Below are 14,730 nucleotides of genomic sequence, written 5' to 3' on the forward strand. Positions count from 1 at the left end.
CTTTTTGTACATTTTCTGAATTTTCTGATTTGCCTTTAAACGGCTTTACTACTTACATTGTGAAAGCTATACTCTTTAAGTGTTTTATTATTTTTATTATTAAAGTAATACATAATGGTTGTAAAAACAATTCATAATATAGGAAAACGTGTAAAGGTGAAAATAAACGTTCCTGGCCTGATTCTAATCCTCCTTGGTGTTCAGAGTTTATAAATTAGTGAACATCCTTTCTGACTTTCTTCTGAATAGAAACATATTTCCTTAAGAGCAAAACTAGGATTATAAACACACCAGGTCTATACCTGTATGTTGTTTTTCATTTTAATAGTCTGTCTTAGATACCTTTCCATGATATTTTATTTTATTTTATTATTTTTTTTTTATTTTTTTTTCAAGGTTTATTTATTTTGGGGACAGAGACAGAGCATGAACGGGGGAGGGGCAGAGAGAGAGGGAGACACAGAATCGGAAACAGGCTCCAGGCTCCGAGCCATCAGCCCAGAGCCCGATGCGGGGCTCGAACTCACGGACCGTGAGATCGTGACCTGGCTGAAGTCGGACGCTTAACCGACTGCGCCACCCAGGCGCCCCAACTTCCCATGATATTTTAATTGGCCTCATTATAACAGCTGTACAATAGCATGTAGATGTTTTATCGTTCATTTTGCCATCCTTCAAGGGTGTTTTAACTTGTTTCTATTTATTGTTACAGTGCTGAGGTCATTATTTTTATATTTTGTGTGTGCACATACATGCATATATATATGAATAACTGTATGTGAACTATATATAAAAATATAAATCTCTAACTCTTAAATATGGAGAACAGAGGGTTACTGGAGGGATGGTGGGACGGGGGTGGGCTAAATGGGTAAGGGGCATTAAGGAATCTACTCCTGAAATCATTGTTGCACCATATGCTAACTAACTTGGATGTAAATTAAAAAAATAAAAGGAAAAAAACATTTAAAAAATGTAAATCTGTATATTTAAGGTCAGGTTAAAATATGTCTTATTACTTTATGATCCAAAGTTGCTTTATTATTTTAAAAGTTGGTGTGTAATATACGAAACACATACAGCAAAATATTAATATCTGCTAAATCTGGGTGGTGGATGCCTGGATTTCTCTTATAGTCTTTTTTCTGCATTTTTGTATATATTTTAAATATTTCAACGTTTGAAAATTAAAAACAATTGAAAGAAGTTGTAGAACATCATGTGCATTGACTCACTGTGAAAACAGCAAAGGCTTGTTCACTAGAAACTAGTCCTGGGAAAGGCCGGGGTCTGTTTAACAAGGCGCCATGACCCGAGATATACAAGCACTTTTAAGTAGGGAACGGGGGACCACTAACGTGTGCTGAACGCTCACTTTGTGCCGGGCACTGTCCTAAGGGTTTTACGCGTGTCATTTAATTTTAACAAAACACATGGCGGCCAAAAAATAAAACTACAATGAATGATGACTTGCATATGTTAAATGCTTGCTAGAATCACATAAACAAACATACTAAAAATGCTAGAGTTGGGGCGCCTGGGTGGCTCGGTCGGTTAAGCGTCCAACTTCGGCTCAGGTCATGATCTCACGGTTCATGAGTTCGAGCCCCATGTCGGGCTCTGTGCTGACAGCTCCGAGCCTGGAGCCTGCTTCAGATTCTGCGTCTCCCCCTCTCTCTGCCCCTCCCCTGCTCATGCTCTGTCTCTCAATAGTAAATAAACGTTAAAAAAAAATTTCTTAATAAAAAATTTAAAAAATGCTGGACTTGGAAAAATAGGGGGGGAAATTGTTAGAAATACTCTGCAGGGCCAACTCCCATTCTAACACGCAGGCGATGCATGTGCATGAGCTCGGGACAGACACGTAATCGAGAGACCAAATTAAGGCAGGGGGTGGAACTGGCTGGAAGCATTAGCTATGTTGTCCAAGCAGCAGCAGCAGCAGCACCTTCCGTAGCCCTCTCCCCCACAGGCAGGTAATCCAGTCCTGCTGATTTATCATCTCTCCATTTCTGGATTGCCGGCCTCTTTGCTTCTGATGCTCATGTCTAAAAATCTTATGTTTATTTTTGAGAGACAGAGCATGAGTCGGGAGGGGCAGAGAGAGAGGAAGACACAGAATCCGAAGCAGGCTGCAGGCTCTGAGCTGTCAGCACAGAGCTCGAAGCGGGGCTCGAACCCATGAACTATGAGACCATAACCTGAGCCGAAGTTGGACGCTTAACCAACTGAATCACCCAGGCGCCCCACATCTAAAAATCTTAGAAACATTATTTTTGATGTCAGTATTCTAACCAGATAATACACTCACGTGGTTCAAAAGTCAAAAGGCATCAAAATGTGCCTGAGGAACTATCTCCTCCCCACCCCTGTCCCCACCCGCCCAGTTCTCATCCCAAAGGCAACTTCCGTTCCCAATTTCTTATACTTCCTTCTAGAGATGTCTGCACACGGATACAAACATATACAGAGATATAATTTGAAATGTTAATGGAAGCATACTTTTCAGAGTTCTATACTTTGTTCTTTTCCAATTAACAATACGTCACAGGGATTATTTCATATCTGTACATAAAGCACGGCCCCGTTCCTTTTTAACAGCTGCATAGTATTCCATCATGTAAATGAGCAGTTTGTTTTATTTCCTTTTTTTCTCTCTCTCTCTCACAAACAAGGCTGAGCAGTGCATTGCCTTTAAACCTCTCTTTTCCTATGTTGTGAGTGTACATGTCGGGTAAATTCTCAGAAGGCAATTTGCTGGGTCAGAGGGTATGTACTTTTGTCTTTTGATAGACATTTGCCAGATTGCCTCTGGAGTGGTTGTACCCACTTACACGCCACCAGCGACACACATATTCCCCCAGCCTCGCCAGCATAGTGTGTGATCATATTTTTGGTCTCTGCCAGTTTGATGGGTGAAGAGGGCATTGTGTTTGAGTGAATGTGTGAGCCAATGTCTAGGCACATGGAAGGATGCAAACATTCTCCAAAGGAGCTCGAGCCCTCCCATCCTGTGAATGTGAGTCAGTGTGGAGCGAGCAGAGAAGTTTGGGGTGAGCTGCTCTGAGCAGAGTGGGGCTGCTCCCCTGGGATCACCGGGGGTTCCCCCACCCCCACAAGACTGCCAGCTCCCGGAGGGAGGGACCAGGCCCGTCTTGTCCACTGCTGTATCTCCTGTGCCGAGACCGCGGCTCGGCACTCGGTGGAATGAAGAAGCTCTCTCTGACCAGCTGGGGGGATGGGGAGGGGCAGGGCGCAAGGGGGCTGGGCAGACGGGATCCGAGGATACACTGGTCATCGATGCTGCTCAGTGTGAAGCGGGTGTTGGAGAATCGGGCGAAGCCGTCCCGGTACAGCCAGGCCCGCAGCGGGATGTACTGTGTCGAGGAGGGAAAGGAGGGAGGGGAAGGGGAGGGGGGTGAATACGAGCAATCTGCCCCTCCTAGCTTTTGCACCCGCTGTTTCTTCCACCTGGAGTGCCCTCCCTTCCTTCCTTCTCACATCACCCCTCAAGAATCCGTCCAAACAGCCTCCTCTGATTCCACCCCCTCCCTCCCTGGTGTCAGGGGCGGGGAGAAGACGCAGAAGGGAACCGAATGAACGAGACTCTTCTCTGCTCCGCTACCACGCGCGACACCCTTCCGGGTGTGTCCACGTTCCCCACCAGACGCTCAGCTCCAGGAGCCCAGGGGCTGAGCCCGCCTCCCACGTCCCTATGTCCTCATGCCCCACATTGAGGAGCACCTCACGAAGGTTTGAACGGTTGCTGAACGAATGGGTGGGGAGAGGCGGTATGGCAGCTCCTTGTCTGAGAGTAGACTCTGGCACTAGGCTGCCTGGATTGGGAGCCCAGGTCTGTCCGTCACCTGTGCGTGACCTCGGGTAAGCCACTCAACCCCCTCTGATTCTGTTTCCTCATCTGTAACATGAGGATAATAATAGAACCCGCCTCCCCGGTCATTAGGAGGACCAAACGTAGTAAAACCTGCTGAATACCGGGGTTTGGTACTTAGGAGGTGCTCGGTAAAGGTCAACTGCGGTTACCACGAATGGCTGAGTGAATAAAGGACAGGCGGACGGCAAATCCAGACTCGGGTCTCTGAGATGGCAGAAATGGGATCTGTTTACGGGCCCCCGCCTTACCCTCAGACGCCCCCTGGGCTCTCCCAGGCAGGCTCACACAGGCACCCCCCAGAATGGCTTCTGCCCCCTGTCTCCTGGCCCAGCTCTTCCTTACCTGCTGCTGGAGGAGGGCCCCATCTTAGCTACTCACCGACATCACCAGCACGTAGACGCGCAGGTCAAACTTGCGGCCTGTCAGGCAAGGAAAGAATTCATGCAACAAATACTGACCGTGTGCCAGGCAGCATGGTAGGTTTGGGGGTTAGAGCAGTGGACGGGCAGAGGTGAATGCCAATAAAAAGCACAAGAGGTACAAGGAGAAGGTAACGAGGAGGGGACGTGGTTAATGTGGGGGAAAGGCTGGAGACAGGGGATCAAGGAAGGCTTCGTGGAGAAGCGGTGGCCTAGAGGAAGAGAGGTGCCCCCCCAGCCTGGAGGGGGCGGGCCTTGGGGCAGGAGGGACTGCCTGAGCAAAGGGCTCGGTCCAAGGGCAGAGTGGAAGGAGACGAGGTCAGTGAGGTCAGCAGGGGCCAGCTCACGTGCAATATTTGGATTCTGTTTTAGCAACCATGGGAAGCCACTGAGGGGATCTTGTCCCCCTGGGTACTGTGCTGGAGCGGAGCATAAGGGACCAGAGTAGCAGTGGGCATCAGTGAGGATGGGAGGGGACAGTGGCCAGAACCAGGATGGAGGGGGTCAGATGGATTCAAGAGCTGCGTGGGAGCTTGATGGAGGTCAGACATGGGAGGGGAAGAGAGAAACACACCCACAACGGTCTCCGGCCTCTGGCTTAGCAACCAGGGGCTGGAGGGGCTGTATCCCGACGGGGAGGCTGGGGAATGAGCCATATGGCAGCGGGAGGGCGAGGGTTGGATCTTAGGCATGTTGGGTGTGAGCTGCCGGGAGGTGCCCAAGGGTCGGTGGGACATCAGGATCCGGGCTACCGGGGTGAGGTCCCGGCTGGAGACAGAAAGCTGGGAGGTCACTGGCATCTGGGGGTGCTGAAAGCTACGAGAGAGGATGGGGTCACTGGGGGAGGGGAGGGAGGATGTTGCCCGAAGCGGTGAGAGGAGCCAAGTGGCCCTCTGTTCTGGGCAGAGACCGCCATCTCACCTCCTATCAGGTAGGGGTTTTCGATATAGCGCTGAGCTACGTAGTTCTCCACGGGGATTTCATCCTTCTGGTCTTCAGAACTTCTTGCGTCCTGGTTGTAACAATAACTATTATTAACATCTACGGAGCATTTCCTGTGCAGGAGGCATCGTGCTAGACACTCTCCTCGTTTGGTCTTTAAATCAACCCTATCAGGGAAGGGCGAACGTTATCCCCCATTTTACAGATGAGCAAACTGAAGCACAGGGAGGGGAAGCGACTTGCCCAAGGTCACACAGCTGCTCCGTGGCACAGCTGGGACGTGGACCCACACGCAGGCTGGGCCCAGAGCTTCCGCGTTTAACCTCTAGACCTGTGCTGTCTATTTACATTTAAACTGCTTAAAAATAAGTGAATTTAAATGCTGTCATGTGGATGAACCTTGAAGCCATTACGCTAAGTGAAATAAGCCAGATACAAAAGGACAAACACTGTAGGAGTCCATTTAGACGAGGTCCCTGGAGGAGTCAGATCCACGGACACAGAAAGTAGAAGAGTGGCTGCCAGGGGCTGGGTTGGGGGGGCTGCTGGGAAACGGAGTTAGTGTTTCCTGGGGACAGAGTTCTGGAAGCGGACGAGAGTTCTGGAGGTGGATGGTGGTGGTGGTTGCACAATGATGTGAATACACTTAATGCCCCTAAATTATACGCTTAAAGTCGTTAAGATGGTAAATGTCATGTAGATAAAAGAACGAAAAGAAATTTAAAATCCAGTCCTTGAGGGACACCAGCTTCATTTCAGCTGCTCAGTGTCAGCACGTAGCTAGTGGTCACGGTACTGGAGAGCACGGGCATACACCGTTCCGCCTCTGTAGAAAATTCCATTGGTCCGTGCTGCCTGGAGGGCCACGCAGGTGCCCGGGGACTTTCCTCTCCCGTCTCTGCCTGCGAATCCTTTCCTGGCCAGCCCAGCAAGGCTCTCTCTCACACCTGCACAGCACCCCATGGTCTGCAAAGCCCCTTCTCAGCCGCTGTCCCCTTCACGGTAACCATGTGACAAAACTGAGGCCCAAAGGCGAATGGCGCATACTTGGTGAGGTCACACAAGGGCCTGGTGGCAGGGAGCCACTGGAACTCAGGGCCTCTGGCCCCCAGGGCAGAATTTTCTATACCTGCTATCATCCCCCGGCCCCCTCCCCCTCCACCGCCAAGCTGCTTCAAGACAGAGGCAACCAGGCCTTCCCTTCCTGGGCCCCGGGCCACCTGGCACCTGTACTCACATGGCCTCCGGGTGGATTGACAGTGCTCCGGGCTGGCTGGGCCTCTGAGCTGGTGAGCTTCTTCCCAGCGGTGCCCTGATGGGAAGGAATCAGACACACAGAGGAGGGAGGCAATTCACTTACTGAGCACCTGCTCATGCAGCAGGTGCTGGTTGTGTAGCAGCATTATCATCTCTAAAGTTCAGAGGGGGTTAGCAATTTTCCCAAGATCACACAGCTGCTGAGTGGCAGGGGCAGGATTGGAAGCGGGATTTCTACTACGCCGCATCCTGGGATAAGGATGGGTCATGGGGAGGGAGGGAGCTACCTCAGGCTCGGCCTGGGACTTGGAGGAAGAGTCAGCCAAGCTCTCCCCAATCAGGTGAGCAGGAGGCCCAGGTACAGAGGCCGCGTTCTCAGGTTTTAGGCATAGTAACTCGTCCTCAGCAGGCACTGTTACTACTCTCCCCCATTTACTTGGGCACAGAGAGGAGAAGCATCTTGCCCAGGGTCACACAGCTTTGAAAGGGCAAAATCAAGATTTGAGCCCAGGCAATCTGGCTTCAGAGACTCCGTGCCCAGGGGCAGAGCTTCGCTGCCAGCCCTTCAAGCTTTGGAGGAGGGAAGGAGGGGCCCCTCATGGCAGCAAGGGCAGAGGGAGATTTCCGGAGCAAGGGGGAGGGGTAAGCTTACCTTCCTCCAGTCCATGATGTCCTTCAGCCTCCGGAAGAGGAAAATGCCTTTACCCTGCGACCGGGCTACCTGGGATGGGGGTGAGTGCAGAAAGGTCTGCTCTCAGCTCTATGTGGTTCCTTGTTGGCCCCTGTGCCTGGGGCACCTCCCCACCATTTCTCTGTCTCTATCTCTCCCATGGGCTTCCAGCTCTCCCCAGAGGAATGGCCCAGCCCAGCCCCATGGGGCCAGCCACTGAGAAGGCACTAAGCCTGGCTGGCGGGTGGGAGGGAGGCAAGGGGGGGAGGAAAGAGAGAAGCCGACTTCGCTCACAGAGGCATACAATGGCATGAATAATACAAAACAACAGACAATTAAAAAACCGTTTCTAACAGTCTTGGGAACACATCATCCAATTCTTTTTTTGGAAATCAATTTGCCTCCCTAATTAGGTTTTGCTTCAGCTAATACTGATCAGTCTGCCTTTACTGAATCCCAGCATGGATAATTCATGGCTTCACAGAGTCTAGGGGCTGGAAAGATCTTTAATATCATGCAGAGCAGTCAGCACCAAAGGCATTACTCCCCCCTGAGAAATCCCTCTGTGATGGTCACCTGCCAGGGAGCTCGCCACCCTCCCCCTACCTCCGGATGCAGCTCATTTGTTGCAGGATCGCTCTATGAAGCAGTCATCCCAAAGATATCCATTAGGTGACTACTGTGTGCTGGGCATTATGCTATAGCCGTGACCCAGACCTCATGGAGCTTTCACAGCCTAACCTGTGTCGAGCTAAAAATTTGCCAGCCTGGCTCTGGCCTGTAGGGCTTCCTAAAACAAATCTGATCCCTGGGCCCCAGAGCAGCCCTTTGGGTAATCTGCAGCCACTGAGCAGATCCCCTCGAGGCGTCTTTTCTCTGGCATTAAGGCACCCAGGTAATGCAAACTCTCATTTCCCTCTGTTCTTCTCGGAGCAGGGCCAAGTTGGTTAATGTGATGTTCTCTGTACAATGCAGGGGCAGGCAGGGCTGTCGGGCATGGATGGGCAGGCTGTCCACTGCACAAGGGCTCCCCGTCATGGGGCCAGTGGGAGCTGAAACTCAGCCCCCGCTCTGCCTGCTGTGCTGTGTGCCTGTTTCGGGGTTGTGTATGCCCAGAAGATGGGGTGCCCGCAAGACCTGGGAGTACTGGTAGCGTTTCAGGGGAAGCCACATGCGCACAGCTATTTGGGAGAGCAATAGTGTGCATAAAGGGCTTCCCACAGTTCCCAGCTACCCACAAGACTTACATTCACCTCACAAAAGATGACCCAATGTAAACAGTGAAAAAGTCACTCAACTTCATTAGCCTCAAGGAAATGCAAATGAACACCCCAAGAGGATGCCACCCTATACTCCCTGAGAGTGGGTAAAACTAAAGACCGACAATGGCAAGTGTTGGCGAGGCTGTGGAGAAACCGGAACTCACAACTGCTGGTGGGCGTGCACCAAAGCTGGACATAGGCGTCTGCTCTGACCCAGAAACTCCTCTCCGGGGCACCTGCTCGGCAGAAACCCGGGCACCCGTGGACATGTACAGGACGTGTAGCACACGATTCACAATAGCTCCAACCTTGAAACTCCCAAATGGACAAGTACGCACTCAACGGAATCGTGTCGACAATGATGATGAACAATGCACCGACCCGCGTCAGTGTGGATGAGTCGCCTGAACACGATGTTGAGGGAGAGAAAGCGGACGCAGTGGAGCCATACTACGTGATTCCAATTACACAAAGTACGAAAGCAGACAAATGATGAATCCATGCTGTTAGGGACCCGAGGGGTAGTGAGTGTAGTGAGTGGGAGAGGGTCGGAGGGGAGCTGCTGAGGGGCTGGCAATGCCCTGATTGCAGTCTGGGTGCTCGTTACTCAAGTGTGCTCGCCTCGTGAAATTGACCAAGCTGTGCCTCTGTGACTGGGGCATATTCTCTTTACCAAACTTCAATTAAGAAGTTTTTTTTAAAGACTCCTGCCTTTGGGTCTAGGACCCCCCACCCCCACCTTTCCTGTAGCCATTCCCCTTCCTTCTTTCCAGCCGGCAGAGCCCAGCTCTCACACGGAGGCTGGAAAGACCAGATACTTGTGTGGTCAGCCTCCCATGCAGCTCACGGGAACCATGCAACTAGTTTTGGTCAATGAGGCCCAAAGAGACATCGGCCTGGGGCCTTGGGGCTTCTGAGAACGATTTTTTTTTCCTTGTTAACAATATTGGGGTGGGCGCCTGGGTGGCTCAGTTGGCTAAGTGTCTGACTCTTGATTTCAGCTCAGGTCATGATCTCATGGTTCGCGAGACCGAGCCCTGCATCAGGCTCTGCTGATAGAGCGGAGCCTGCTTGGGATTCTCTCTCTCCCTCTCTGCCCCTCCTTCCCTCTCGAAGTAAATAAACAAGCATTTAAAAAAATACATTGGGGTTGAGGAAGAGGAGAAAGAGAGGGAGGGAGCAAGAGAGGAAGGGAGGGAGAGAGAGAGAGAAAGAGATGTTTGCCTCCTTTCCTTTCTTTGAATGCTACACTCTGGGGAGGTGAGGACTATAACCGTCACCAATGAGGTGACGAGTCTGTTGGAGGAAAGCCAATACATGCAGAGTGATGACAGAGAAGAAAGATAAGGAATGTGGTCTTTTCACAGCACCACTGAGCACATCCCCCAAACCTGGAACTTCCTACCTCTGGCTTTCTTGTTATATGAGGTGATAAAATGCCTTTATTGTTTGAAGCATTGCTAGTATGTTGGCAAACACGCCTGTTCCGGGAGATGCCCTCCTAAGGGAATAATCCTCAGGGTGAAAAGTAAACTTCCTGCTTGGTGATCTATCAGGGTTGTTGAGGCTGGAAACCACCACCTGCTCCCTAGCTCCAGCAGACTGTAGTTTCCAAAAACAATCACAAAAATATTTCCACTCCCATATGTTTTCCCAGAACCTTGCTACCTCCACCCTCCATCAAGAGGTAAATTCAATGTCCCGCCCCGAATCTGGGCCAGCATTTGGGACTGTCTCTACTAATTGCATATGGCAGAAGTGACATTGTGTGGATTCCAGTGCTGGGTCCTCCAAGGCAACACAGCTTCCACACAGCTTTCTCTTTGGGGATGGTTGCCCTTGGAACCTAGCCACCATGCCGTGAGGAAGCTCAGGTCACATGGAGAGGTCCATACGGAGGGCAACTGAGTCTTCCAGCCCTCCACCCTGGCTGAGCTCCCGGCCAACAGCCAGCACTGACTTGCCAGCCCAGTGAGGGAGCCAGCTCGGAAGAGAATCCTGCAGCCCTCACGGGAGCTGTCCCAGTAGATGCTCAAACAGCAACGAGCCTTCCCTGTCAAATGCTGCCCAAACTAGCATGAGCTAATAAATAAGACAGGATTTTCGTTTCAAGCCACTGAGTTTTGGGGTGCGGGAATAGGACCAGCACACTGACTTTAGGGGAATGGTTTCTAACAGTGGTAGCCAATACTTCTCAGATGTTTTCTGGGTGCCAGGCACAAAGACTTATGCCCATGAGCTCCTTAAAGCTTTACAAAGAATCTTCTATGTAGGCATTAACATTATCCCCCTTTTGCAGCCAAGGAAACCAAGGAACAAGGCCAAGCACTCTGTTCAAGTTTACCCAGCCTGTAGGTGACAAACCCAGGTAGTTATTTTATTTTATTTTTTTACATTTATTTATTTTTGAGAGACAGGGAGAGACGGAGTACAAGTAGGGGAGGGGCAGAGAGGAAAGGAGACACAGAATCCGAAGCAGGATCCAGACTCTGAGCTGTCAGCACAGAGCCCGACGCAGGGCTCGAACTCACAAGCCGTGAGATCATGACCTGAGCCAAAGTCAGACGCTTAACTGACTGAGCCACCCAGGCGCCCCCCAACCCCCACGGTCAACATGGTCCTACTGTTGGGACTATCAATCTTACTTGATAATCTGGGAGTAAAATATTATTTTTATAAAAAGATATGTTTTCAATTGGAAAATAATATGAATGGATTGTTGGGGCGCCTGGGTGGCTCAGTCGGTTAAGCCTCCAACTTCAGCTCAGGTCATGATCTCACGGTTTGTGAGTCTGAGCCCTCCGTCGGGCTCTGTGCTGACCGCTTGCTCAGAGCCTGCAGCCTGCTTCGGATTCTGTGTCTCTTTCTCTCTCTGCCCCTCCCCCACTTGTGCTCTGTCTCTCAAAAATAAATAAATGTAAAAAAACATATATATGTGAACGGATTGTTAGAATGAACCATATTTAGATTTAGATTTAGATATTTAGATTTAGAACCTGTGGCCACTCATGGCCCTCGATGCCCTGCCCCTGGGGATCATTTCTCATGAGGCATTCGTTGTGTGGCATTCATTGGGTGTTACAGATGTAGTTGGTGGTCCACTCAGCAACGCCAAGTATGGAAAAAAATTCCCTTTTTTCTCTGCCAACAGAACCCCATTTGGGTATTTGTTTTTTAATGTAAGCTCTACACCCATCGTGGGCATTGTATTCACGACCCTGAGATCAAGAATTACCTGTTCCACCAACTGAGCCAGCCAGGCGCTCCCAACAGAACCTCATTTGGATCACCTCTTCCTGGTGGCCCTGCCCTCTGCGGGGTCTGATGCCCACGGTGGTCCCATGCCCCCACCATGTGACCGGTTCAAGCAGGGCCAGCAGGATGCCAGGGGAAGTCTACTGCAGTGACCTCTGGGGAGTTTGTGTCTTCTTCAAAAGGGACACACAAGACCAGGGTGTTCCTTCAATCCTGTGGCAACAGTGGAGGCGTGAGGAGGTGAAGCTAGAGCTTGGCAGCTACATTGTGACCAAGAGTAGCGGCCAGCCCACTGGGGTGGGAACCGATGATGATGTCGAGCTGCCCTATGATGTTGAATCATCCCTGGAAGCGACCTCTCGTCATTAAAGGAAATGTCCTGGGGTCTGTAAACTTGAATGAGAAGAAAGTTTTTCATCCTAACCAGATTTTCCCACTGCTTCCCATTATGAATGCAGACAACAAATCCTAGTTGTACTAGCCAAGCCTGTGACTTTACTCTCAGAGGAAATCTCGGTTATTTTTAGATCACATTAGAGTCGCTGCAGGTGTCTCAAAATATTGTTTTTGCTTGTGATGATTTTGAAAGTATGGTAACAATGGGGCCTGCTGTTAGACTCTTTCACTGTTAATGAAAAGCACATATATTGTTACTGTTACTGCATACAGATCATTTAATAGTTTGTGTGGCCGTTGTGAGAACATGCTAGCCCATCTCCAACTGCGGAAGGTGCTGGACTGACCGCCGGCTTCTACTACCGCAATCCACGCTGCACTTGTGGGGCTCCGCCTGCAGGGGACGCTCCTGCCACGGACGGAGGACAGAGGGGGCCTTGAAGGCTGGCCCACTCCCTGGAGAGTGGGGCCTCCTCTGGCATGAGGCCTCCCCCAGGCCTTGCTGCCCGGCCTCTAGGGGCTTCTCTTCCTTCCCTCTCTCCCTCGCTGGGGTCTGACTGCCGTCCAGGCTCCCCCCACTCCCTCCCCCAATTCCTCACGGGCAAAACTCCTGGCATGTTCGTTTGTTTCTCAGAGGACCCAGACTAACCGGTTGATAACTGTTTTTCAGTAGAGTTGCTTCTTTTTATAACCAAATTATTTTATCCTTTTAAAAACACTATTTTGTGACCGTGTGAAACACTATTTTTACCAGCCCTCTCGTTTGGGCTCCCTGTAGTCGTGATTTCTGTTATTTGCTGCCCAAGGCATCCTGCCGACCTCCTGCCCACCCAGAGGGCCTGAGCTGGTAGGAAGGGAGAATGTTTCGATGGCAAAGAAGTTGGGATCGATGCAATTCTTACATCAGTTGGACTTTTAAATGGCAGAGTCAAGGGCTTGTTCTTATACTCTGAGATGGGCTGGGGCTCAGGCTCGGTGGGAAGAGGGGTTCCTGAGGATGGCAGTGGGGGGATGATGCTGCTTACTCCCTTCTGAGTCCAACTCGCCCCGCCCACCCCACCCCGCATCGCCCCTGCTCTGCTGCCAGGAGTGGAGGAGGAAGCTGAAGAGTCAGCAGGCCCTAGGGCACCGTGCAGAGGAGATGCCAGAGGGAAAAGGCAGGCCAGTGGCTACCCTGACCCGCCGGCCATGGCAGCTATGTGAAAACTCTTGTGTGTGGGTGCACGAGGACAAGCTGGCTCACAGAGACAGGCCTTGTGGGAGGAGTGGAGGGATTCGGGATTTTTTCTATTTTCTGAATTTGGAGTAATGTCCTTTTTTTTTTTTTTAACATTCTCCCCACCCCAAAGGATCCAAACAACAGGATCCCAGAACTAATACTCCGTCCCAGCGGTTCATGGTTCTGTGGCTCCAGAGAACCCTGGTTGCTCTACCTGGGAAATTGTTAGAAATGCAAATTCTTTGGCCCCACATCAGGCCTCCTGAATCAGACCCTGGGGGATGGGAGGGGGGCTTTAATAAGCTCTCCAGAAAATTCTGATGCACTCTCAGTTTTGAAAATGATTCCGCTAGGGTCTCACTCCTCAAAGTGTGGTCCGTGGACCAGCAGCAAGGGCCTGACCTGGGAGCTGGTTAGCAAGGCAGACTCTCAGACCGACCCAGACCTGCCGAATCAGTCTCTGCCTTTAACCAGGTTGCCTGATGATTGTGGGCACATTTGGGTTTGGGAAGCACGACCTCGTGCTTTCCAGGTGTCGCCCGGAGTCTTGGAAATAACCGTAAAAGCGGTCAATGACTGGACACCTAAGTGCCAAACCCTTTATATAATGTGTATAACCGCATTGGATTCTCTCGCAAGCCCGGCAGGGACGCAGACTTAGAGGGGTTGAGGAACCTGCCCAGGGCTTATGCGTGGCGGGTACAGAGTTAGAGCTCAGAGCACCCACTCCCGGCTCCCCACACCCCAGACAGGGCGCCACAGCTATTCAGGAGCAAGGACACACGCACACAGCCAAGATGCCTCCTCTTAATTACAGCTGTCTTGTGTCTGCCTCTAACAAAGGCCGTGGGCTGGGAAAGGAATCAACTTAATATGCAATTGCTCATCCCAATTAGCACAAATTACCATTTGTCTGAGAGGCTAATGCTGGGAGCTGGGACCGCCCTGTGGCTTGTTGTCTTCCTGTGCCTAACGAACCCCTTCTTGTCCGGCTGCAGAGGAGGGGACAGGTGCAGGAGGTCCCGGGGTCAACGCTGGCTGGGACCCAGTCGGGAGGATCCGTCGTTTCTGTCTGGCACATCGATTCCCCCTCCAAGCAGCTGTGCTCTTGGTTGAATGTGCATATCAGCCAACACCAGGTCTAGTCCCCAGCTGCACGAGGAAGGGCTGCCCCCCACGCCCTCCCCCAGCTCCCTTCCTGGGGCCTGGCACGGTCCCAAGCCCAGAAAATATTAGGGGGCTTTGATGATACCATTCAAGGCTATGGTGGCTTTGTGGTGAGAAACCAGCCCTGGCACGAGGAACAATCGAGGGGCTCATAGGTGCTCTGCCGCGCCTGCCCTCCACTCAGTTTCTTGATCCCCGAAGGGCTGGCTACCTCCGGATGCAAGGCTTTCATGCATGCAGTCCCTCTT

The 14,730-nt window shown here is 51.2% G+C and overlaps 1 protein-coding gene across 1 annotated transcript in view; it reads right to left on the reverse strand.

Moving 5' to 3' along the window:
* The window catches only part of TTLL9 (tubulin tyrosine ligase like 9), a 41,611-nt gene that overhangs the window by 11,697 nt on the left and 15,184 nt on the right, over nt 1-14,730 (reverse strand). Inside the window, 5 exon segments of the mRNA XM_043602619.1 lie at nt 3,290-3,377; nt 4,274-4,314; nt 5,236-5,326; nt 6,494-6,568; nt 7,166-7,234. Coding sequence (XP_043458554.1) covers nt 3,290-3,377; nt 4,274-4,314; nt 5,236-5,326; nt 6,494-6,568; nt 7,166-7,234 — 364 coding nt within the window.

This window comes from Prionailurus bengalensis, chromosome A3, assembly GCF_016509475.1.
Source record: "Prionailurus bengalensis isolate Pbe53 chromosome A3, Fcat_Pben_1.1_paternal_pri, whole genome shotgun sequence".
NCBI classification, from domain to species: domain Eukaryota; kingdom Metazoa; phylum Chordata; class Mammalia; order Carnivora; family Felidae; genus Prionailurus; species Prionailurus bengalensis.